At 46.8% G+C, this 25,864-nt stretch overlaps 1 protein-coding gene across 1 annotated transcript in view; it reads left to right on the forward strand.

Annotated features, from left to right (window-relative positions):
- LOC112573440 (bone morphogenetic protein 3-like) overlaps nucleotides 1-22,834 on the forward strand; it is a 31,334-nt gene extending 8,500 nt beyond the window's left edge. Inside the window, 4 exon segments of the mRNA XM_025253825.1 lie at nucleotides 9,697-9,773; nucleotides 9,775-10,243; nucleotides 10,446-10,936; nucleotides 20,933-22,834. Coding sequence (XP_025109610.1) covers nucleotides 9,697-9,773; nucleotides 9,775-10,243; nucleotides 10,446-10,936; nucleotides 20,933-21,124 — 1,229 coding nt within the window. The 3' untranslated portion in view covers nucleotides 21,125-22,834.
- The last annotated feature ends 3,030 nt before the right edge of the window (nucleotides 22,835-25,864 follow it).

A 25,864-nucleotide genomic window follows, 5' to 3' on the forward strand; every position in this document is an offset into this window, starting at 1 on the left:
GCACACGGCCTCCCCCATCTCGTTATTGTCTGGCTTGGAATTCAGTCCCTTGACCTTTGTGATTTCTTTGGGAAAAAAAAATTAAAAAAGACGGAAGTTCAAGGACTTAAACCAATATTTAGCTTCGACTTACGGTTCAATTTTTATTATTTATTTGAAGACATTAGTTGCTGGAAAATAACAATTATTTTGCTTCTTCCGTTCATAAATTTCAGTGTAAGATAACTCTGGAGTTCAGACAGGTCATTTATTTGTTGCGCCCCCTGTCGAGAGGAGTGAGTCTAACATCTTTTAGTTTGTGAAGCACATTTCACGCCACGGCGACATCTCTCACAACAGTTGCGTACCGGGCCGTAAACAAGCCGACGTCAGCACCCTGCCCCGTGGTGCACCGCGCCTCCGGCGTGCCGTTACGGGGAGGGGGACTTGATCAGCGTGCCTGCCTAACTCCTACCCTTTTAGCATACCTCGGGCTTGAACCCTAGCTGGCAGTTGCATTCCCGGGGTCCGCTTCCCTCCCCAGACACTCGTGTTGAGAATGTATGAGCTGGGAACGACGACCGCGGACAGTCCTGTGGCAATAATCTTCCACGTCTGTCCTATACACACGAACCACTTGCACACATAAACTTGCATTTCTAATGGACTGCTGACTGGGGTCACGTGATCGGAAACGTTTACGTCTGAGAGAGACCAATCACGACCGTTTTACTCTGCGCACGCGCAATGTATGATCTGTTATAAATACATTTTTTCTCAACCGAAATGGTCTATGTTTATGTCTAAATCAGTATGTGTATTTAACTCTGTGATCCCATATGTAACGCAGGTCTTGACGCTTCCATATAATGAACATAAGTACAGTTTGATATATATTGAGCTGGTTCACTCTTACACATCCGGAAATCATGAAGAGACCTGCCTTTGGTCTCGCGCCAAGCACTTGGCCTACTCTGGTCTTTCCAACGGGACTTGCCTGTTAAACTCTTGCAGGTAACCATGTCTAGAATCCGATTGCGTCGACCACCGGAGACGTAACCTTTGTCCGCGAGCTTGGGGCTATCCTGGAGATAAGACTACTTACCTGCCGGCGAGTCTGCAACACGTCGTATCCGTAAAGCGTTCTTTCGCGTCCTCTTCAGTTTTCCTTCATAATTTGAGTAGGACCCTCCTTGTCAGGACCACCTAAGAAGATTGTGGATTTAGGAGACCTCATTGAAGCCAGAACGATAGCGGATGCGATGGATGTTGCGCTGCGCCACCGTGGAGACAAGAGGTTATCTCGCTTCTCGCGTGAACGTGCAATCGCGAGGTTTCGAGGCAGCACTAAAGGCCAGCCTAGTGCTGAATGGTTTCCAAATGGCTAGCAGGGATTAGGTTTATTAGAAGACACCATTACTCCAAATGTCTTCTTTTACGAGTAAGCAGCCTTTGGACGTCTCAGTCTCTCCTGCTCTTTTGTAAAGAGGCTGAGATCGCCTTTCCTGTGACGTCATAAAGCAGGACATTGCTTCATTAGCTTGTGTTTAAAGCTGACCTTCGGCTTTAGAATTTATGTCAGTCCAAAGAGTGAGTGCTTGTGGTAGATTTTCACAGCTTCTCACAGCAATATGCACTTGTATTCTTGTCGACTGCACCATGTCCCTTTGCCCTTTAACCCTGGTCCGCGTGTCCGTCTATTGCCACGAGGGCCACTCGCAGCTGTTCTTTGAAGTTCCCTACCCACTGGTACACCCGTCTGTCAGAAGCTTTATAGTTCGCGAGGAGCTGGAAGGAAAAAGGATGAAACATTTCGCCCTAGAGACCCGCCCGTTTCGTTTCACAGCTCGACTAACATACCAATTCTTTCAGTCTGTCCTTTCGAAGATGCTTCTATCCTTTGTTCCTGTCTTCCTTTCACAGTCGCTATCTGTCGCTAGCTCAACTGTAACATCAGTCGGACGGACTTGCTAACTTGTCATTTGCTGTGTGGACGTCTGTTAATTGTATGAATGAAAAAAGGAGAAATACGATGACTTCACACCCAGTTATCACGCACAGTCCCTCTCGCTAACGATCGTGGGGCGGGACGATGATGTTGCTGAGGTGTTGCGAGAGTGCGAGTAGCGAGGCGGCGCCGTATGACTTTTACCCCAACACTTGGCCCGTGGCTCCGGTTTCCGTGCAATCTGTCGCTTGGCCTTTTGGGATATTACCTTTACCTTTCCACTGAGCACATCTAAAGACTATTGCCTTTTCATAATTCTTCAAGGTGGGCTGCAGGGAGACGGACTGCGCGGGACGTGCAGCGCAAGAAAACATTTTCTGTTCTCTGTGTGTGTTTTGTCTGTGTGTGTGTGTTTTTGTTCATGACCAGTCTTTGTAAATGACATCAGGATATATTTAGTGGGAAAATAGCTTTTGCTTTTGTAGGTTTCAAAGTCGCTTTGACTCATGTTGAGTCGTGTTCAAACCTTTGCATAACCCTGGTTCAGATCATTAACACACCTGAAGGATCATCGTCCTCGCCCCTACATTGCTCTTTCTCTCCGGCAGGTAACTCTCGCGGCAACGCGATCCGAAAACAGCGATGATGAGAAACTTTGCTAAGTCAGCCAGACACGTGTCGACACCTACAAATTGACATAGCAACTACAGGTGTGAACCTCCCTTAAGACGACACCTGCACCAAATGTCTGGTCTTGACAATAATTACAATGGTCTCGCCAGTCTGTTCTTTTCCTGTCGTGTATTATATAAACTGCCATGTTTACACTTTCCCTTTCACTCCGCTATCGAGGTTCACTTTTCACAAGTACCGGTCATGATGTTGAACGTGCACCTCACAATACCCGAGTCACACCCGAAATTGATTTCTAATGCTCAAAGCGAAAAAGTTCTTTAGAGTCGAAAGGCTTCTGTGAGGGTAATAGTCGCAAGGGGGTTCAATACTACACTTGAAAATATCGTTTTCGTGTTTTCAGCCGCGGGTGAGTTCGTTTGACGGGGTGAGGGCGTGCAGACGAGGCTCGCCACCCATTTACGGAGTAAAAGTCATGAGCCTGTTTTTACCTTTACACAGTCATTGACTTTCTGAGGAGCACGAGAGTCCTCGGCTAAGTGTCTGCCGCTGAGAGGAAATGAAAGTACACCACCCTTCGAGTGTGAGTTGGGTGGAGGGTGGGGATATTGCTTTCGACCACACACGTGTTCGCGGACTTTTTTATTTCTTATAATTCAGTCCTCATCCCAATTTCCCACCCTCTCTTTTCTTTCTAGTCTTGTTATGCCTGACTGGTCTTGAAAAAAGAAACCACAGGTGCAGCAGCTTTCAGAATCGTTTGGGTTGTACGCCATCTTTGTTACCTGGGGTTAGCAGATGGTGGCCGTAGCGCAGTCGGCGCTGGAGGACGCGGCAGTCTGCTGTGACAATCCGCTAAGTGAGTGTCACGGTCAATGGTCTCTGGCACCAGACAAGCGTGACAGGCTGTCAGGCACCATCTGTCGTCTCTTCAGCAGGAGGTCTGGCCACCAACAGCAAGTGGAGGACAACCTAATGTCTTTAATTTCTTTAACGTACGCCAACGGTGGAAGGTGAAAAAAATGGGGGTTGGTACAACTGTCTGTAGTGACTAAACTCTGGAGCTTACTGTTGTAATGTTAATTAATATTTTTCTGGTCTCTTGTAGGAAACAATGTTTGGCATGGGGACTGCCCTTTTTTTTAATTACAAGCTCGCAGCGAGCGCAGCCGAGAGATGTCAGCAGTGATACCGAAGACAGTAAAGTATTTAAGTCTTTGGTGATACTAACATCCTCACTATATTTTTCTGCTTTGCTTAATCTTTAAACAGCCGAATAGTCAGGTTCGATGCCAGCTTCTTCAGTTGTGGGAATCACCATTATACCATCATCAGCAGCAACAGCAACAGCAATGACATCCTTCCGGAAAATATTCCACTGAAACCTTTTTTCTCCTTTACTGTGATAGATCATCTGCCCCTTTCTTTCTCTCTCCCTCTGCCAAACGTGAAGTGCATCAATTTTTCAGCACTAACCCTGGACACAACAACATATGGGTGTCAAGGCCGGCGGCGTGCCGCAGATGACAGTCCACAAGTTGCCCCCCACAAGACGACAGACACGCCGGGCAGACGGTGAAGACAGGCTCACGCTTGTGGGCTGGACGTCAGACAGTCTGATGGCTCTGATGTCCCTCGCTGCGCCTCGTTGTCACGACTGGTGTTTACTGCAGGCCAACAGCCCGTCCATTCTACGCTCAAGTGACTTCATTGAGCAAGTTAATCCCTCTTGTTCTTAGAGCCCACTAATGTCCCCCCATGCCCCCCACCGCCCGGTTAGAGTGACGGCTGGCGAGGAGTCAGGTCCCCACGGACGGGCGGTCGGACGGTCGGACTGCCAGAGGTGCAGGTCGCCAGACGGCGGCGCCATGTTGGAGGTACGCAGCAACTAATCCCGAGATTGGAAGACGTTGATAACCGAATTCTCATAGAAATGAAGATGTATTTGCGCCACAATGGTGGCGATTGTGTTGACCGTGTTTGGTTGGTGGCGTAAACCTTGTTGACCGCCTCCCAGCCCAGTCACATCTCCTCGCGGCCTGGCGCCTCCCAAATCCGTAAATAGCTTTGCTTGCGACGCCAGAGACCGTGGTTGTAGGCCTTCTGACAACAAGGCGGCCTTGGGCGGTGGTTGCACTCGTGATGATTGTCTCCACCACTGCGAAATCGGAAAACAAAAGCCTTCAGTGCTGCCACCCCTTGCAGACTGCATGGCATCTGGTCCACGCTATTTAAAGCATGTTGGCAGTGCCTTTTGTCGCCAGCAAGACTCTGCCTGTGGCAAGAATGTCCACAAAATGTCAATAAGCTGGCCTTGGCGTTACTAATAGGACCACGAAACATTCTGATTGACCTTCTTCCTCCTCCTTGTCCTCGGCGGCTGGCGGTCCGGTTGTACAAGGGTTAGCGCCTGTCAGCTATATAGTGAGGTTTGGCTGTCCTCGGTTCAGATTTCGTCTCGCGCACGCTGTTTCTTTTCTCTGTATGATACCTGTTTACAAGACAGTCTGGTGTCAAGGGGGACTAGTATCTCTGGAAGGCATTTTTGCATCTCACCTGTCATGGCGGCGGGAAACGCATTAAATTTTGTTGTCTCTCACTGGGCGCCGGACCGAGGGCGTTTATAGCGACAGTAGTGTGACTGGTTACATGATCTGTCACATCATCAAGGGGCTAGTACTGAACTCTATCACAGTTTATAGCCCCACTACTGCAGCGCGTACTCAGCGATCCGCAAACAAATAATAAATAACAACGCCACATCTTTTTTAAAGACAGTCGCTCCCTCCTTGTCGCTAGGGCGATGAAAGTGCACTAAAGTGCAAAATGTTCTTTTTGAGGACAGGGCTGAGTTTTAGTACAAGATGTTGTTTACTAAAGTGGCGACAAGCCCTTCTTTCTTTCTCGGCATGATATAAGCACAGACAGAGATCAAACCACTGGTGTCAGGTAGGTCTGCAGGTACACATAATTTGAGTCCACTTGATTGTAATAAGATGAGGGCAGAGTTTTCGTAGACCTTTATGAGCAATAATCATGAACTGAAAGTTTCACTCTTTCGTCTTAAAAAATCGCAGCCAACTCCTAATATAAATTGTTGTTTCTCTTAACCTTGAACACTATCAAAGCAATCTGGAATATATCTTAAAAAATGTTTACATGTCATTTACAGAGTGTTGACCTAGAGTAGACTGCTAAGAGTGTGTCGGACCCTATTACAGCTGTTGCTATGGAGAGTCCTAGTCTACTGGAAGGACCAAGGGTGGAGTTTCTGTAGGTTTTAGTATTGGGGGTGGGTGGGGAGAGTTGACTATAAACACAGGCAGTCAGGTGTCACAGCTGTGGACAAACAGCGAACGGAGGAAGCTGACGGAGGAGAGGGTGGTAGGGCTGGACGACATAGCGCACGGTTCCTTAGCTCTCGTGTTCACGTGATCAGTTCAGACCTCTTCGAACTGCCAAACACAAATACCTGTTGACATATCTTACCGTGCTCTTACTATGTTACTATTGTCAGTCCAGGGTGGCGTGTCACTCCAACATCATTTCCCCTCTCCTGTAATCCTCGTCTCCTGCAGTCAGTGTTTGCTTTCCACCACCACCACCCCTATCTCTATTACATCCCGGGTACAGACTGGGCAGTTGTCTTGCCGCCGGTCAGACTCGGGGCTCGGGCCTGAGTGCTCGTGGCTGAACGGAGCAGACCCTGGAGGATACTCCGTACGTTATTATGAAATCTGTAAATCAACGGCTGATGATAAATTGGAGGAGATAAGCACGCGCCACGGTCTCTCTCTCGGGGTTCTCGGTGGTGCAGCGGATACCATTGACGGTTGTCGTGGGTTCAGATTTTGGTTCGGACACGCCGTTCTGTCTCTGCCCACAGACCTTGTTTACAGTGATTGTTGTTTTTACCTTGTAGCCTTAGCTGTTCGACTGTCACATAATACCGTTGGAAAATTTTACGGGTAGAGGAAAACAATGATAGCCGCTAGTAGGTGGCCACTTGCAGCTTGAACCGCAAAAATAATAAAATTTTAAAATATAATTAGGCACAGATGTTCGTCACCACAAACACGACACGGATGTGTCTTTTTATGCAAGTAAAGTACGAAACCGACATAAGTCTGTCAATGGGTCTCGTGCTTGACCCACATTCTTCAACAGCCGTGAAAGTAAAGTACCTGTCGCACCTGGGACAGAGAGCTGAGCCTTCACTACAAGATGGTTTACTCACACGCACACACTCACCGCCACTTACAAATGGCCTGCTATATCATTTGCATTTTATGCTGCTTTAATAGGACATAATATTCAGTAAACATATTTTTAACATTGCCACCCTAGTTTACTTCACATCGCCACACAGCATGCCTCGGTGGCAGATGAATGATGGAGACAGGTTTGAGTGCATCACGTTACCACTTGACTGAACACATTTAGCGAATATGAAATTTGGACAGTCTTCCCCTTATATGCAGTTTGAAAGGTTGACTTATATACTTCATTCTCTCTCTCTCTCTCTGACACACACACACATTGCACAAAAAAGGGCATCCTCTCTCAAAAGCAGCACCATCCTATGATTTTATTGTCAGTGTTGGAGTGTGGATGCTTTTTGTGACAATGTCCACTAATATCCACAATATGAGGACCTTACTAACCGTTAGGTCTGCGTGGCGTCGTTTATGTCAAATTGTCTCCCTTCGTCATGGACACGGTGGCGCGCTTCACACTGTGCTGTCAACCTGAGTGAAGGACAGTCGGGCGATTAGCACCCGCAAAACCCAGATTATCGGATCACACGCAGCAGGGAGGCCCGCTGGCCATCTTGTGGTCAGTGCAGGGGTCAGCAGCCAGCGGACAGTCGCCAGGCGCCAAGCTTTGTCAACCGCTGAGCGTGTTCCGACCCTTGTCCAGCCCCACCCTAGCCTCGCAAAATCTTCACGAGGGCGAGGGACTGGCTGCAATAAAAGAAACCTAAAAATCGCCCTAAGAGCTCCAGCGGAGTTGACATGGTGAGATCTTAAAATAATGTTTTACACACACACACACAATGACATCTTTTCTGTGGTAGTTACAGATGATGTTTACATTATAGAAAGAGAAACCACACACACACACTGCCTGCACCCTGGTACCACACTCCTGCACCGCTCGCCACTCTCCGCCCTGAAGTTCGTCTGAAGGCGGAGTGCGGCGCCCTGTGAACTTTAACCCCGGCGCGCGCCGACCTTGTTATGAAGTCGTGCGGTGTTTGACGGCCCCCCTGTTGCCCCCATACCACCCACGCACCCACTCCCCTATCATGTTGACCGTGGAGGGCAATCGCTCCTCTTGCCTGGCTCCTACTACAGGGACCGAGAAGACTTCGCCGAGATGGACGACACTGTTGAAGCACAGAGTTCATCTACCACTTACCTGTATTATTATTACCTGGTATATTGCAGGCACATCTTGATACCACAGTGATTGTTACCTGATGTACAGCTTGGTATAACATTATTATTGCACATATCGATACTGCATGCACAATGTCTAGTCCACCTAGATTCCACTTACACCTACTTGGCAACCTCCCTCAGCACCGAATGATGAAGAAGAAGGAGCTCTGTCAGTTCATCAAATCTCACCCCACAAATCTGCCAGGCGCATGATGGCAACTTTGCCTTTGCCACTCCATCATAGCTGCAAACTTGCCCCTCGCGCCATAAAACACTCGCTAAACATTATTTGTTCATCTGCTACCATCCTTGCCAGCAATGCTCTTCGTCCCGACCACGCACCTTTAGCTTCTCACACATGGCGGGAAAGCTTATCGTCAACTCTTGTGTAATTTCCAAGCTGACAATGCACACAAACGCTTGTGTTTGCCTAAAACCAGCATATTAATCTGGTTTAGTTTTAAAACATAAGTCATCTTTAGTAGAAGGGTTAGTGTGACAGGGTGTAGACAAAACAGACGCTTGCTTATCTCGAGAACTTTGAGACAAATATGCTTATAAACTATAATGGAGTGTTTTGATATGATTCTAGTCAGGAAGTCTTTTCTGAACAGCTAGACTAGAACTCTTTTTATTTTTTTTAAAAAAAAAGAAACAAAGTAGTTGTTGATCGACTACTTCAACAGAAAGATTCTCGTCTTCACCAAAGGTGTTCGTTGAGGATTAATTCTTGCTGTTCATGGATGCCAAAGAATTGGTTTTGCTGTTTTATCTTCTCAGCAGACATGTTCAGCACTAAAGAGCGAAGAACAGAAAACACAGTCACACCTGGCATTTGATGGGCTAACGTGCTGAATAAAGTCTCTGGCATTTTTCTTTCCGCCAGAACCTTCAGGGTGTTGGCAGCGGCGTTCACACACAAAGTACCCGTTCTGAAGCTTCAGTAGCTTTTGGTGGTTGTTTTTTTTTTTTTTTAACAGTTTGCCCAGAACGTAGTAGCATAGCTTGCGAGCCAGAAAGCCAGAAGACTGCCTCAGGGTCCGCGCCAAAGTGGCAGCAATTTCCGCCCCATACCCAGGAGACAGGCTGACACGCTGAACGTAGTGGGCTCTGTGGAACGCTCCGTTTGACGATTTGAGCCACGTGAGGATTGACTCGCCTCTGAAGTGAGTGTGCGCAGCGTGTGAACAGCTTCCAGATGTATCGCCATGGTGACGAAAGAGTCACAAAGCAGGTGGCGTCCATAACTTCTGCTGTTGGCTCACTATCCGGAGGGGCGTCCTTTGACTTCTTTCGAGGCACAAACTGAAAATTTCTCGTGGACGCTCGTTTCCTCGCGCAAGTTTTCTTCTCCACCATTTGCTTCCCCCAAATAGGGTCAAGGGTTAGGGGCAAGAGGCTGAGGACTCCTCCGTGAGAGATGTATGCATACCTCATGTTGATGGAGTTTTATAGGAAATACCTTTATTTCTATTATTTCTATTAAAATTAACCTGCTTGTATCTAGAAAAGGTTAGCTCGTTTGTTTTTATTAACAATGTGAATGGCAAAACTATGTGTTTAGTTTTGTAACAGGTGACCTGAACGACAAAGCTATGTTTGTTTATTGATTTGTTTAGTCCAGACACAGGAAATGTTTACGGAGAAGCTATATATGGTTTTTTATTTGTTGATTTTTGTTTTCGTCGATAGGTGAAGTGAACGGCGAAGCTATGTTCGTCTTTAACCTCTCTTCTATCCCGCCCACGGAGCGAGTACTGCGAGCGAAATGTCCACCTGTACAAGCGAAAACCCGGTCACCGGAAGAAGCACTCACGCATGCGTGGAGACAACACCGAGCTGATCCTCTACGAGGTGGCTCCCCACTACCTCAGCCAGACGGGCTCCATCATCATGAGGTCCTCCTCCGCGGGCTGGCAGTGGTACGGCGCGACGGACGCAGTGGTCAGCTGTCTGATGGCTGACCGCCAGCACCCTCACCTGTTCGCCCTCAGCTTCCGAGCCGACAAGCCCAGCGGCAAAACCCGCCAGGTGTCGCTTAAGAAGTTCGTCTGGCACCACTCGCTCCCTTTCCTCATCCTATACTCCAACGAAACGGAGAGTGTCAACCTTGAAGAACTTGATATCGTGGCGGAGAGAATGCACAGCAGGCGAGTCGAGGGTCAAGGGAAAGACTACGAAGACCTCGGCGGTGAGGAAGGTGTTGGTGGCGAAGAAGGTAGCATCAACAACGAAAAAGGTGGGAATAAAAATGAAACGGAGAGACAAAACATTGTCGGTTCACCGATGAAGAGAAGACGAGATCGAGAGACAAGGTGGTGGAAAGATGGGAAAGAAACATCGCGAAAACAACATGCATTCCTTCGGTGAGGGTGGAGACGACGATACCTACGAGAAGAAGGGTTTAGCTGAGCTGGGGAGGCACCATGCCAGTGACAGAGAGTCACCAAAATCAAGGGACAAGGACATTGAGGACGTGGTGCCGTCGGTGCGACGGGAGAAGCGTTCGATTCTGACCAACGAAATCCCAGAAGACCCTCAGGAATACTACAAGTTCAAGTACCTCAAATTCAACATGCCCCAAACGCACCCGGGCATGCTAACGGCGCGCCGAGAAGGGCGCCAGAAGACGGGGGGCGGAAGGCTGATTCCCTATCCGCCCACCAGGGGGCAGAACCGGAGGAGGAAGCATCGTGGGCGCAAGGGGCGACGACAGAGCGGCAGGAAAAGCAGCCAGCGGCTCTTGCTTCCGGATGGGTGGGAGGATTACCACGACAACGCTGCGTCGCCTGACAACAGCCCCAGCAAGGTGTGCGCACGGCGCCGCCTGGTGGTGGACTTTGCGGATATTGGCTGGGGCGACTGGATTATCTCCCCGAAATCGTTTGAGGCGCATTATTGTGCCGGCACGTGTCCCTTTCCACTCACGAAGGTAAGTACAGGGGCATCAGGCTCTTGTATAGACATGTTCTCTTGCTGGAGTTAGCACACTCTCTCACACAAACACACAAACACACAAACACACAGAGGTCGCATCTCTTCCAGATGACATCTAGAGGAGGGGGGCATAACTATAGCTGTCTTGCTTTGCATTGTGGTAAACAAAGATATACTATTTTCTTTATTATTGTCATCATAATCATCGTTATTAACATCATCTTCATCATATTCGTTCTCATCATCGTCGTCGTTAAGTAATAGCAGCAGCCATTCATTTCACATTTTCGTCTCATGCTCTTCATTTTAACGCTTAAATTAAGACGATGACAAAAATAACGAACGATGATGACAACGACGATGATGATAATGAAATCCCGAGTTAACTCAAAGGTGTGTCTCGGAGCTCAGAGCATAAGCTGACTTCTTGTAGCCAGGAGTTTCTGGCTTCTCAGACTGTCGCCGTCTGTAAGTATCCCCCCCTCAACAATGGTCGTTAGAGAGCCGCTGTCACTTCTGAGCAGCAGGCAGAAGAAGTATGAAATTATTATCAGCGCACGCGACGCTACTTCAGCAGACGACAGACGGTCGTAAAGACGACGGCGCTCGTGACGTCCCGGTGGACGTTGGCTCCCTTCCCTCCCGCGCCGGAGAGCTCCTCGGCCCTCAGCCTGCTGTCGAAGTGGTCAAGTGCAGGGATTTGTCAGTGAGTTTACCCGCAGCGCCGCGCGACAAGGACCAGCGTCGCCACTGATTTCCTTGCAAACACTCACCTTATCGGGTAGAGGGGGATGGGGAGAGTGGGAGAGAAGTGCGGGTGGTTGAGGGGACGGGGGAGGGGAAGTCAGGCTCTAAGCCATCCAACTACAAACAGCAACCAAGCGAGCAACCGAGTCAAATACAGGGAAAACAAAATGTAAAATGAGTAAGAATAATGTTACAGAGCAAGGATACCGGAGTGCACATGGTTTCAACACCACTATGCCTTTCAGTACTAAATAACAGTAGGCTATAACTGAAAATGAGAGGATTTATTTATTTATTGGGGGAATTTAATCTGTTACTTTAATTGTAACCTAATTTTTATGAATCTAGACTATAGAGTAGAACTTTTTCTACATGGGTTTTATCTTTATTCATTTACCCAAGGAAAATTAGCTTCGCGATATCTAGCGAGATTTTTGCAAAATAGCAGACAACAATTGCCATGCGCAGACGACCGGAAACACCTCTCATGTCTGTCAACTCGAAAATTTCTTGCTCGGCCTATGAGGTCACAGGGGGTCGTGAAAGCCCTCCATTATGAGTAGTTTGTTGTGCTAGTATATCGCCGCTTATCGAGGGCATCTTGTATCTGTGGCATTGCAAGCCATTTCAGGGTTTCAGCTGTCTTTCTACAGGCATTCATGGGTACTACAGCTAACGAGTTCTCCAAACTTCTTGTGACTGTGGCGAGGTTGAGCAGGACTCGGAGGTGTTTGCAAAAGAGCAAAACAGCGATCTCCTCCGGTTGAAACTGTTTTTGCCCTATGGTAGCTTTCGTGTTTTTAAGTTTAATTGGGAATTGTTAGAGTTTTTAGTGTTTGACAGAAGGTTTTATTTTGTCTTTTCTCTCCGCTAATTTCTTCAAATTGAAGACAAGTCTCCATTCTTCCTGAAAAATTACCCCAGCCTGTACGCGCCCTTCCCTTTCCCCATCTCACTCCAATTCAACCCAAAAGTCAGATTTTTCATTAAAATAAAATGCACAGACTACAATAAAAATACAGTCCGTATTCAGCTCACATTTCTTCTTCTTCTTGTTACTAATCATCCCTAGTGGAGTATAGGGCCGCAGCTCACATTTAGTTGATATTAAACAACCAAAAAACATTTTAAATTTACTGAATTACTAGAGTTTGTTCTTAAACAAAAATTCTTTTTTCCGATAAGGATCGTGAAATGTCACATGACTTTCACCTTTCCCCTGCTTTGCAGATTATAAAATAAAAAAAAAAGGGGGGGGGGGGATAGCATTGTTGACGAATTTTTATGAGCACACGGCCATTCCTTCCTGATCACTCCGATGGGCGCGCTAAAAATAAGAGGCAGCTCCTCCAAGATGTCGTGGACACGCAAGAGCTCGTCTGTCGGTGGTGTGCACGTCCCACTCGGGGGCCAGCATGTGCGTGTGGCGATGGCACTATTTTGGAGCCCAAGTCGGCCGAGAGATTAAATTGTTTCTCGCCCAGTTAAGCACGAAAGGTTTATTCTGGCGCCAGCCCAGGCCCCCGCTTGGATTCGATTCACTGGCTAGATAACATCGGAAAGGGCGATTCCCCAACAGTTAGAGGGGAAAAAGTGCGGGGGAACACCGCACCGACTTGTGTGTAAGTCGAACGCGTCAAGGCCTGGATCTTTCCGCCTGATTGACTGACCGATCTTTCTAAACAGCACTGGTTGACACTGGAATGACCGAGAAGACCTTTCCGGATCCCCTACCGTTCCTCAGCCCTCAAATAGTTGGTTTTTTGTAGCTCGCCCTACAGCCCTTCACACACCAGTCGAAGGTCTGACAAAATATTCAACCTTGAGAACTTAGTCGGGTGGAGATAAAAACAAGCAGACACAATCAAGGACAGGGATCTGTTCTGTGTGCCAAGAAGACAGCATAACGACAGCAACAATGAGTCGCGGAATCTCTAGGTACTTGGAGACATTGCTTTACTATATATATATACACGAGTCATTTCTAAACAGCAACCACACTTTCAGTTTTTGTGTTAGAGTTATAGAGATCGAAAAGGAATAGTTTGCATTGGTCAGCTAACTTTAAATAGTCAATGAGAAGGGGAGAAGAGTTTGATGCACACGAACGAGAGATACATTGTTGAAATATGAGAAATAAACAAGCCTTTTAATCTTCTAATAAAAAATAATAAACGAATCAAAGTTTTATCATTTAAGACGGTGCTGATGAAAGAAAAAAGGAAGGAGATGTCGAGTCGCGTGGATGGATGGCACCAGTCATGTTATCGTCCCCTTCACTACAGGTGGCCATGTTCTTTCAATCCTCCCCATCCCTCCCACAGCCAACCTCCCTCTTGCGTTTGATGTGTTCCGCGTTATCAGGACCAAACATAACTCAAGACAAATCCCTGCATTATCTCCCCTTGACTCGAAAGGTTAGGCCTCTTCTGTTGTCCAAAACGAGATGTGAGCATGAACAAGTTAAAAAAATGGACACATGAGTACCGCAGGTGGAAAAGATAAAGTGTTTTAATATTTCGCTACACTGTGAGCTTTTTATTCTAGTTTTTCCTTAACCTTCACTTAGACGAAGCCGCAGATCGAAAGTAGAAACAAACACACAATTACAGTTGGAGTTCAGGGGACAAGTTACCCGGGCTACACCTAGTCTAAATTCGTGTTTACGATCATCAGCTCTACACACCCGACTGTGTTGCTCGGCCTGATAGACGGGTACCCTGATTTACTGCACTGGTTCTTGACTTAGTGGAGAAACCTTTGCGAGGCTTTTCTTCTATGCCCATTAATTGCTAGTGCTAAATATAATTTTATATTTCATTGTGAAAGGAGCTTGTTCGCAAGATAATTTTTTTTCAAAAACGTGTGTACGATCTATGATTTATAGACATTATTATTGTTAATATCTATCATTGTTTTTCGAGCAAGTCCTTACCTCCATGCTTTAGTGAGGAAAGTGAGGGTGAAAAGGGCTGTCAGTGTGAACACAGGTGCCTAATTACAGGAGACAGCGAGAGAAAGAGAGAGAATTGGCGGGGAAAGAGGAAGAGAGAGGGAAAGAAAAGTTTACTTTCCTGTCTTTGTTGGGGGCGATACCTTTGCTAAAGGTCATGCTTGCTGTCGGCCGCCCTGTAAGGTAAGACAGGCCTTTCTGGACTTGGACAGAGAAAAGCTGAGATAAGCATTCTACACGGCTTTGAGACACATTTGCTAGGATGGTGGTTTTTACTCCGACGTTTGTTTGGTTCAGAGCAAGAGAAGAGCGAGGTTGTGAAATCTGCTTTCCACGCCTACACCCATAACAGTTTCATCCGGGTGCTTTCAGCAACGACGAACTGTATTGGGCTTGTCCGTGAACTGGACTTTAGTTGCGGAGAGATCCTCCTTCACCCTTTTCTTCAATTCGATGTTATTACAACTCTCTTCACCTTCACTTTCGTTTGTCTTTGTCCATCCCCTGAATTTGCGGTAAAATATTATGTCTAGAACGCCTTATTCATTTTCGGCAAGAAAGAAGATTTTTAAAAAAGGTGTAATTATCGAGCAGCTCTAGACATCAGTATTTGCTGTGTGTTTGGCAACACTATCTCGCGACCTTTCTCAGCATGGAGTAGAAGTTTGTTCTGCAACGACCTGCCCTGATGGACCCCATATCACGAAGAACAACCAGTTCTTTTGCAGAAAGCTGGTGCGGGCTTCTTTCCATCGTTCGCTAAATGCCCCAGTCATGGGCGATTAACATCAAAATCAGTATTACCCAAGCATGTAGGCCATTCCAGCATTTTACGATTGTTATCTGGAAGAAAGGGAGGAAAACCATGGAGTGACGGCGGTTAGCGCTTAACGCCGAGCGACAGGAACAGGATGTGACGTCTAGAGCTTGACGGAGGGACCACCGGACGAGACTGGCAGGCACTTCCGGGCCAAAAATGGTCCCACCGATTCCAGCAATCAGCTTCCCCACCAAGACCTGCATCAGCGACAGCCGTCGGCGGTCAGACCGCTGCCGCGAGTGGTAATTTGCATAGCGTCCATTATTGTTGTTACCTGCGGAGCGACACACGTGTGAAGCGGCTATACGTTATGGACGCGCCAGGCCTGGTGAAATGTAAAAGCAGTCACACGAATTGTTCCTGCGCGTAAAACTAATCCTTTCTGGCACTATCATCATTCCCCACCCATCCCACCCCCAACCGCCGCCAATCACTCTAAATGTTGTCTTCACAGACACCCCCTTGCCCCCGCTGCTGTGCCTCAAGGGTAGGAGAGCTGCGTGCAATGCCGGAATGAAGGAAGGGTCCACCAAAGGGTTGCCGGGACAAAAGCTGGAGGCCAAGAGTGTAGCGATGATGTTTGAGCGACACAGGATGAGGCTAATTAGGCGAGACCTTCGTGATGTCCGACGGAAAAGCAAGACTGTGGCGACTTTGCTTGGCTGAATGTCATTCATACAATTATTCGATCGCGACATGCTAGCCAAGGTACCCGTCTTTTTCTTCTGAAGGTTGTTTCCCCACCCTGTTTGGGAGAGAGAGGAGAGAAAACCACAATGACCATCTCTCTCTCTTACTCTCTATGAGTGCAGGCACGGCGCCAGAAGACGGAACCCCCGAAACAGTTATCTTGAGAAATGTCTGTCACATGCATGTACCATTTATTTATTTATTTTTTTCGCGTACCACTGGCTGCTGATTGCTTCCTGTCTCTTCTCAAAAGCATCAGTCAAAGTTGGCAATAACAAAACTTTCTCCTCCCTCCCTGCTTACATACAGGAAGACTGACCATGGCTTCATCCGAGCTCTGCTTTGCTTTCTTGTTATCACACCAGGAGGCTGGCAATCGCTGTTGGCTGTTTCAGGCTTGTTTTTTCCCGAGAAAAGAAAAGAAAACAAACAAAAAACAAAAACAAAATCGCAGCAATCTGCTGAAATCATCGGCACTCAGTGGGGAGACCCCCAGAGGGAGGTGACTGGGTGAGCCACCCGCTGGAATCCAGCTGATCTGGCACTGAAATGCCGCGGTTAATTGTAACCAGTCCTGTCGGCTTTGTTGTCTGTTTGACACGAGACTTAATGCAGGGTGAATCAGCAGAACAGAAAAAGGCAGCGCATTTCAAGGATAAAGGACGGCTAAAAATATGTATGCAATCATCCGTGGAAGAAATAAGGAGGAAAAAAACTTCAGTGAGATATAAAGTAGATTTTGAGTCTTTTAGGGGGATGCATTTCGCGTGAGTAGATCATCGAACTTTGATACAGCGAGAAAAGTATTTTCTTTATCTATTATCCAGATTAAAATGCAACTTGCTGCCTGTTCATATTTTTATATTTCATCAAAGATATGGAAACATTGGTTGAAGAGGAAACGTCAGCTACACTGACGCGCAGGTTTATTTTCAATACGTGCGTGAGCTCGTTGATCCGAGCTTTATCTGTATCTCATATTCCATCAGAACTTCATCTCTGCTGTCGTTCTATGGTGTCAGTTTGAAATCACGGAGACACGAATATGCTTATGTTCTCTGTAATGCCCAACGAAGTCGTCCACACCACACAGAGCACGGAGGCTTGAGAAGATGAAGCAGTACTCTCCTTCCTTTTAAGAGATTGAAAACTCGCGAAATCAGTGATACTTTCATTAAGTTCTTTATGCTTTTATCTTTGTTTGTGCAACAATCAAATAGTGTTATTGCCAGTTATATAGCGCACCCGCTTGATAGTCCATCTTTGCCCAAGCGACATACCCTTGTGGTCACATGACCTGTGTGGCGCTCTCGGTTACAAGCCTTTCGTTCTTGGCTCTAAGCTGTCACCTTTAAACACACACATCTCGGATTGCAGACAGATAACTGCCAGAAACATTTGAATGGCCGAGGACGAAAGGAAAAAAATTTAAAAAAAAAAAACGTGTTCTGTCTGAAATAAAATGTACAGTAGATCGGACATAACTAATTATCGTAGGCTGGATATATAACAAATTTGCATTAGAATGGATATAACAAATGTACAGTAGAGTGGATATAACAAACCGGGATCAGAAAGACCAGAAGGATGGCAAAGAGAACAAAAAAATTATGAAGAAGGAGGGTAAAGAAGAAGTAGAAGGCGAAAGAGAAAAATAAGAGGAGAAAAAAAAAAAAGAAGAATGGGAAGACAGATAAGAAGATAAATACATCTCGGTGAGATTTTCTTCCTGAAGACATTTGCAGCACAAAGCGAGAAAGAGGCCACGAAACCCAAGTGGTGTTAGCCTCAGAAAGACTTCGTCAGTCGCCTCATCAAGGTGGGTGGACACTGGCTGTCGGTGGCCGAGACGTGCGTCATCATGGCCGCCTGTCATCGTCAACTGCTCCTTGCGCTGCTGCAAAGGTCAGGTCTGGCAGACGTCAGGGTTAGATGGCTGCCACCAGAGGGTGTGACAGTCGCCAGGGTGAGCCACGGTGCTTCCGCTGCACATCAAACCCTCGACAACTATGCAAGGTCTGTCCTCATGCCGTCATCCTGTTCGCAGAGGATGCAATCGGTGTTGACCTCTCGCTCCAGACAAATATTTGTATGAATCTGAACAGGAAACTAAAAGGCTGATGTTATGTTCAGCTGCTGAACATTTTGATGACGCTTAGCGTATCAGGGACCGTTACAAATACAAGAGGTTCAGTTTGTTGTGAAAGGAAAAAAAATCATCTTTCTGTTTGAAGCTAACCATCTAACCCCCATCGCACACGTCATCTGAGTGTGAAAACATGTAAACATTTCAGGAATTAATTTTAGTTTTGATAACAGTTTTTAATACTTTGTGAATATGTGCACAGTAACCAGACTCTTTCATCTTGTCAATGAAGAGAGCTGTTAGCAGTGTAAGGGTTACCACTCTGTAGCCTCGTTTTCTTGTTAAAACGAATTTTGATTCACAACTTGTTCGTACTTCTTCAAGCGTTTGCTTTGATGTCGGTCTGTATCAAAGATTTCTGTGGCACTAGAAGAGCAAGTCAGGCAAGGATGATAGTATGAAGTGTTGACAGCCGTATCATCACCTATGTACAATAGAGAGGAAGCTAGTACCCGCAAAGCCGCTAGGTCAGAGGTGAGAATGGCAAAGTACGATCCTCGGCACTCCCTAACAATGGTCATTCCAGTACAGAAGGGTGGTGAGAGTCATAAGCCACCTGGTGCTCATGAGCAGATTCGTGCGTGGATGGGTGAGGGGGGAAGGGAAGAAAAAGGATTTTACAGCAGGAGAAAGCGAGTGCCATCTACCCTTCTCTTGGCGCCACCCGTGGTATTCATGTGGCTAGACCACCAGCAAGAAAGGCGGTCTTTGGAAGCTAATCTAATAACTCCCTGTTTTTCTACCTCGCGCAGACTATCTTCCTCGACTTCTTGACACCTGTAGAGGCAAGCGGGGGCAGGGTCTATTTAGTCCAGTCCACCATGTTTGTGAGTGCGAATGGAAGGTCGTCGGGAAAGCCAAGTCTCTAGTTCTCTGCTCCTCCCACTCATCGAGGCTAAAGTGCACCTTTGTCCTTCTGCTCCTTCCTTTTTCTTGCGGCTGCTTCAACCTTGGAACAGTGTGTGTGTGTATATGGCCACAATTATTCTGACGATCTATTTAAATATGTCTACTATTGTCCACACCCAGTCTTCACCACCTTAGATGTGATAGTAGAGACTCATATGGCCCTGGGTCCAGTCTCCCATAATTGTATTCCAAAAACTAATCCGTGAGATGTTACCGAGAAGACCCAAACACATTCATTTCCAGGCTCTTTGACTACCGATAAACAAGAGCAACCCATCCTCTCCCGAAAACAGTGTGCATGTTTGCTTGTGTGCGCGTTCATGGATTTTCTCCCAACCGCCGATGCCTGGACAAAACAGACATCACCCCTATTCACCTGCGCTTCAGGGGTGGTACTTGCTTAGCCCGACCTCCATTGAGGACCGCGACAAATGACCGCTTTCAGACCCCCGGCGAGTCGCCGAGCACCTTTGTGGTCACACGACGAGAGAAACTTGAGTTAATGGAGGGCAGGACTTGGGGGCTGACTGTAGGTCACATGGAGCGCACTCGTGCCCTTACTTCAGTGAATGAACATGGCTGGATCCGAACAGCAGCCTCAGCCCTTTCGCTGCAGGCGCGGAAAGAGGAAAGGGGCCGGTTTGTGAATGTGTGAGTGAGAGAGAAAAGAATAAGCATGATGCACTTTTCTGATCACTTGATTGGCGAATGACAACTTCTTTGTATCGCGAGGCTGTGTTCTGGATGGTCACCGCTCCAGAGGTCGTGCCTCGTGGCGACAAAGAAAACACTCGAAGATTGAAGAGTCGCAGAGATCTCGAGAGATTAACTTTAGATTAACCCTAGACAGCAACATCCGCTTAACCCTTGACCCACAGCTTTCGAGAGACGCACGGGCGAGCGCGGCCCGCGTGCCCTGACTGAAAACCTCTGGCGGAGGAGATCAGATAGCTTGAGAGCCGTTTTGGGGCGGAGGGGTTTAAAGGGAAGGAGTGCTGTGCTAGGCGATACCTGGCGATACCTGGCGATACCTCTCCGCCGGCTTTGAAGAACACGGCAGCCCCAGAGTTAACAGAGGACGCCGTGTGTAAACATATCAGTTCTGGATTAATCCACTCGCCGCTGCTTGAGCATTGTGCCGGCCTCGCCAAGTGGTTTATGCTTGCCTCCCGATTCCACGAGAATCTATAGCCACTTGGATCATCCTTTGAAGCAGCCTGGTCAAACCTAATTTAAGCAATTACACTGACTGTGTGTCTTTCAATCTCTCTCTCTCTTATCTCTGCTCGGTAGCCCTTCTTCCTGTCTTTTGCATGGCTTATTTGACGGATCCTTGCACATCTTTCAGATGTGTCCATAAATCCACACATTAAAACACATATTGTGTCTGCTTTTTCGTCTTCTCGAAACAAGTGTCTGTAGTCTTACATCATGCCTCATCGTAAGAGTTCCGTTAGCTTCTGTCTGGCCGCTGATTCTGTGTTCATATGTGTGAACCAATTGTAATCATATTGCATCTGTTGTGATTGTATGGGGGTCTGTCTGGTGTGGCGGGGGTCAATGTGCGATGGTATTTTTGATTATTGATGTTGTATTGTGTGGTTCTGACCCTTGTTTAATTGTCTAACTGCCCTCTGAGTATAAATCGGAAAGTCATATCTTATTTTATCATCGTGTATGCCTTATCGTCTTCTCACAATACCTTGTCGATTTTACGGTTTTTCAGAAGCTTCGCCCGTCTAACCACGCCACCATCCAAAGTATCGTCAACGCCGTCGGCCTGTACGCGGACGTGCCTGCGCCCTGCTGTGTCCCGGATGTCATGACCTCAGTAACGCTTCTCTACTTCGACGAGAACCGCAACGTGGTCCTCAAGAACTACCCGGGTATGAGCGTGCAGTCCTGCGCCTGCAGATGAGCAGCCCTCGCAACTGCCGTCAAGCGCCTCGCTTCAACACGTGATCATGACAACGCAGCATCGAAAGTCAGAGGACTACCCATGCTCAAACCAGAAAGTTTGCTTACCAACGGGTCTTCTTCTTCTTTGGACTATCGGATTGGAGTGTGAGCATGGCATTCAGATGGTTGTTGTGCTTGTCCTAACTAGGTCTGAGTGACATCAGGGGCTGAACGCCATGCTGCTTATTCGGGTCAGCGCCAGACTGTCTTGTCTCAGTCAGAGCGGTAGCACTGCCGTTTAGTTTGGTTTTGGTTTGTTGGTTGGTTGGCCTTCTGACGTAAGGTTCAAACAACATGGCGGTGATACATGGATCCAAATGTCACTGCAGAGCTGAGTACTTGAGACGTTGTTTGAAACGCAAGGGTCTGAAAACGTGCGGCCATCTGTAAAACCAGACCGGAAACAGTGATCATTTGACACGCATGCGTGGTTACCGTAACTTTTGAGTGTAGTAAGTGAAAGGCTAAGAGCCGTGTACTCACAACTGTGTTACCCGCTTGGCCAGGTTCCGCTAAGAAGACTAAACATTGCATCTTGAGCGAACGACGTGTGACCGAGCCTGTGTGCTGAATAAAGTCAGTGATCCGTAGTGTAGATGAAAGAAAGAAGAGCTCAGTTGGAGGCTCGGCAGACGTTTTCACCTGATAACCCTCGAGAAACTGAAGTCACCAAATCACGCGCTGACATCTTCTGTGACACGTGCTTACGTCCCCTGTGACACGTGTCTACGTCATCTGTGAAACACGTCTGCCTTGACTGTGAAACATGTAGTGACGTTAGCTGTGAAACGCATGTACTCGCATCATACGTCAAACCAGGCGTCACCTGTGAATCTCGTGCAGGGTTACATCACTTGTGAAACATAAATATATATACTCTTCTATGTGAGAGCACTATGGCAAAATGGACTCTTGCAATGGACTTTGCAAGGAGGCTGTGAAGACACTCGCCTTATGTCTGTTTACGGCGGGTGGTGAGATGGACAGGTCAACGAACACCAGTCCCCTGTGGAAAGAAGGGCCCAGGGGACGGGACTACTGTTCACAGGACTACCCGTTGGAGCGTGGCAACGAAGTGGGTGTGTCTGCGGACACAAGCTATTTCAGGGTCCGCTCGAAAGTCTCAAACGCCACCATGGGGGTCTTCTGAACCTGAGTCTCACGACTGTTTTTAATCTTCTGGAGCATGTAAAACTTTTTTTCTATGAAAATGACCCAGAAAAAGATGCGTGCAGATGACTGTTTTAAGAGGCCCTTTTAAATGTTGCTTTTCATGTTTATGGTTTCATTTGATGTAAATATATTCATAGCTTGTACTCATCACCCCGTTGTATATCTTGTACCAGATGAAAACTTTGCCGAATGTGAAAACATAAAATAAAGGAACTGCAGTGGTCGACAAGCTACAGACCAGAACGATCCTCTGACAGACATGCTGTACATTTTGGTTTCTTTTGATCAGGGCGAGTTTTGGAATTGTATTAACAGTCACATGACATCCTCTTTTCTTTTTACACTCTACTTTTTTCAGCGATATCACCTCTAGTATTTAAAATCCTTTCTCTATTTTAAAAAAAAAGTCTTGAAGGTTAAGGTAGGTGGCAGGTGACGAATAGTGCGCGCGGAACAACAGCTGCTAATGACTAAGAGATGGAGGTAGCCTAAGTACACCTGACGCTTATAATTTTTTTTTTTTTTTTTTTTTTTTTTTTTTTTGAGTCTCGCTTTGTTACAGTTCTCCCCAAGTGTCTGACACAACAGACAGTAAAATATCGTTAGGACAATACACACAGTTGGCTTGGTTTGCTAAAACAAAGTTGATATATATATATAAATATCCCTCTCCTATCCACTTCTTTCATCTCCTCTTTCTTCCTTTTTTTTTTTTTTTTTTTTCTTTCTTTCTTTTTCCCCCCGAGATTTCGGTCGCATAACAGAGCCACGCTAAATTCCACAACTCTTCTCTCCTACATTCACCGGGACGCTGAGACGAGACCTGACCGAGCTCACAGCTTGGAGATTGTTGACGTGAGGTCGGTCACAGAACGAGCGCCACCTCATTAGTAGCAGACGGACATGGAGTGAACTGATCTGTCTTCTCTAGGCAATCAGTGAAAGGCAGTAGTAAGTTATTGACCATGTAACTTGTTGTTATTTTTGAGTGATTTCCTTGGCTCTTTGCTTGTTATTTATCGCTAGGCTGCTCGGTTGCTTTCGACAAGAACGGGTTGGTTAGCACGCAATGTTTTGCTTTCGTTTCAAAATAATTTACTCTTGTTATGCATAGTAAGCATCCATTCCCTCGACAGACACCCACCGCTGTTAGAGATTTTATTTATTCAGACTTTGTATGCATGTTGAGGGGTTTAGAAAAAGATGCACGAACACGCAATTCCCCGCAAACACCGGTACCATACCCATGGGTGCCGGTCAGAACCGTTCACACTTCCCTCGTTATGGGACGTTTGGAAGGGAACTACTGCCAGTCATGCAAATAGCCCAGCTCTGCTTTCATCCAGTCCCCCTCCTCAATGAACCCCGCTCACTTGTAACCGTTGTCAGAGCCAGCGTTAGCAGGTAACGAGGCTGAACTGCGACCTAGGTGGCGCTGCGGACGGGACCTCTGATACGTGTGTGGACGTAATCAAGTGGCCCGAGTCCTATGTGTATAAACCTCCGGCAAACAAGCTCCCGCGCAGCGAGACGGGCCCGAGGTTGCTTGTTTACACAGGAAAAGACATCATACGCTTTTATTATGACATGACAAGGAGGCCGGCGGGCTTGCAGTGGCAGAAGCCGCTCCTCTCGAGCACGCCCCGATCCAAGTTTCGAGTGAGTGGCTCGCCAGGTGCAAAGGAAACCCTGCGCAGCGTCTGGAAGAAAAAAAGGAGCAGGGAGCTCCGAGGTCTGCACCAGGAGGATGCGGGCGGTCTCGAGGGGAAGCTAGCGTTTTCTTCTCGTCTGAAAAAAACAGACGCTGGGTCGCGCCGGGGTGTCTGTGGACCACGAACGCTTCGAGGAGCGGGGCACGTGAGCGCGGAGTTGGCCATCTCACAGTTTACTCTTTGGTCGCTCGTAGCCATTTCCTCGTCCGGAAAACAGGCGTCGGTGAGCGCCGTGCAGTCTGCCCCGGATAGAGTTCTCTCCCGCGCCGAGACCAACAGGCACGTCTTTTATAGCGAGGGCTTAATTATGCCGGAGTTTTATAACTTTACGCCGTGATCCTGATATGCTTGGCTTGTGAGGTTACACAGATTTACTCTCTTATCTACAATGTCTGCAGCAGAAGTGGTTGGGGGTGGGGTGGGGAGGACAAAGAGGAAGGGAGAGAATTGAACGCGTTCCGTTGGGAGTTGTGTCCCTTTAGGCAAAGTTTTGTTTCTTTTATTTTTATTTTTTTTTTACCTCGTAGTTGTTGTGGTTGTTCTTGTTGTTGAAACAGCGTTGTCCACTGTTTGAAGAACTGGTGATTGCATGGCGCATCATACAATGGCCGGCAATCATCGTCTGCTATTGTCTTGTCGGTAAAAATCTTTACACTTCATTGCTCTTCATCGTTTGTACCATCGCTGCGTCAGACTAGTGTATGTCTTGGATCGTCGTGTGTATAAACCATTCTATAAATACTATTTTACATATAGGCTTTTTGTGCCGCTTTGTCGTACGGGTGTTTTTCTGATATTTATTGACATATTTTTAGCAGCCAGGGATTCATCCAGGCCAGAGCACGTGTATTTTTCCGTTGGTAAATATCTTGATTCAGCGTTGTATTGCCTTATTTGTGAATAAACAACCGACAGTGTATTTAAATCTACGTCACCTCGAAAACATCTGTTGTTTCTGTTATTTCCGTTTGATGGTTCGCAAAACTCCATGTTTCGAAATATGTTGTAAAAGGATTCAGATTTTAGGTTTCAAAAATATTATTTACGATGAATTAGTCTTTACAAAGTATTTGTACATGTGGGAGACCGTTAACTTCTGTATGGACTTTGCTTATTTTGTATGTTTGTTCTGCAATTTCATGGCATAGGGAAACATGGTGTACCTGTTTGAAGAGGACTTTGTTGGTTTTGTTTTCCTTCCATGTGCTACAGTCAAGCGTTGTGTCAGTAATGACTGAATAACAAATTTAATACTGATCAAACATGCGCGTGTAACAGGTACTTGTTTGTCATTTAATATATTCATTTCTATCTTCTCGTCTTGCTTATCGTCTGAAAGAATGAAACATGAGAACTCAGCACAAACAAACATCCCTCGTCATATTCTTTCTTCCTCGTAGTGTCTCTGTCTTTCTCTTCCCACTCTCACGTCCTTCCCTCACTCACTCACAGACACACAGACACGCGTCCGCAATCGCGTCTTGATATGTATCATCCTGTAATTGTTTGATGTTGTTTCCATAAAGATGTATATGTCTAAGGAAGTGCTTAGTTTATTAAGAAAACAATGTCTGGTAGACAAAAGCTGCTGTTGGTTTGATGTTTCATCTACCTCTGTATATCTTTGAAAGCACGATGCTGTACACACTGTCAGACAGACAACGCTGCGCGGCCAACGTGCTGGTGTATATTTGTAAATCCTCGACTGTGACTTCAGTTCGCAACCCAGCCCCACCAAAATACGAATAAATAAATGAAAAATCTGCATGTATATTTAGTTGCCTCAGTATATTGTCAGTGTGGCTGCAAGCACG

Source organism: Pomacea canaliculata, linkage group LG1, assembly GCF_003073045.1.
Source record: "Pomacea canaliculata isolate SZHN2017 linkage group LG1, ASM307304v1, whole genome shotgun sequence".
Classification (NCBI taxonomy): domain Eukaryota; kingdom Metazoa; phylum Mollusca; class Gastropoda; order Architaenioglossa; family Ampullariidae; genus Pomacea; species Pomacea canaliculata.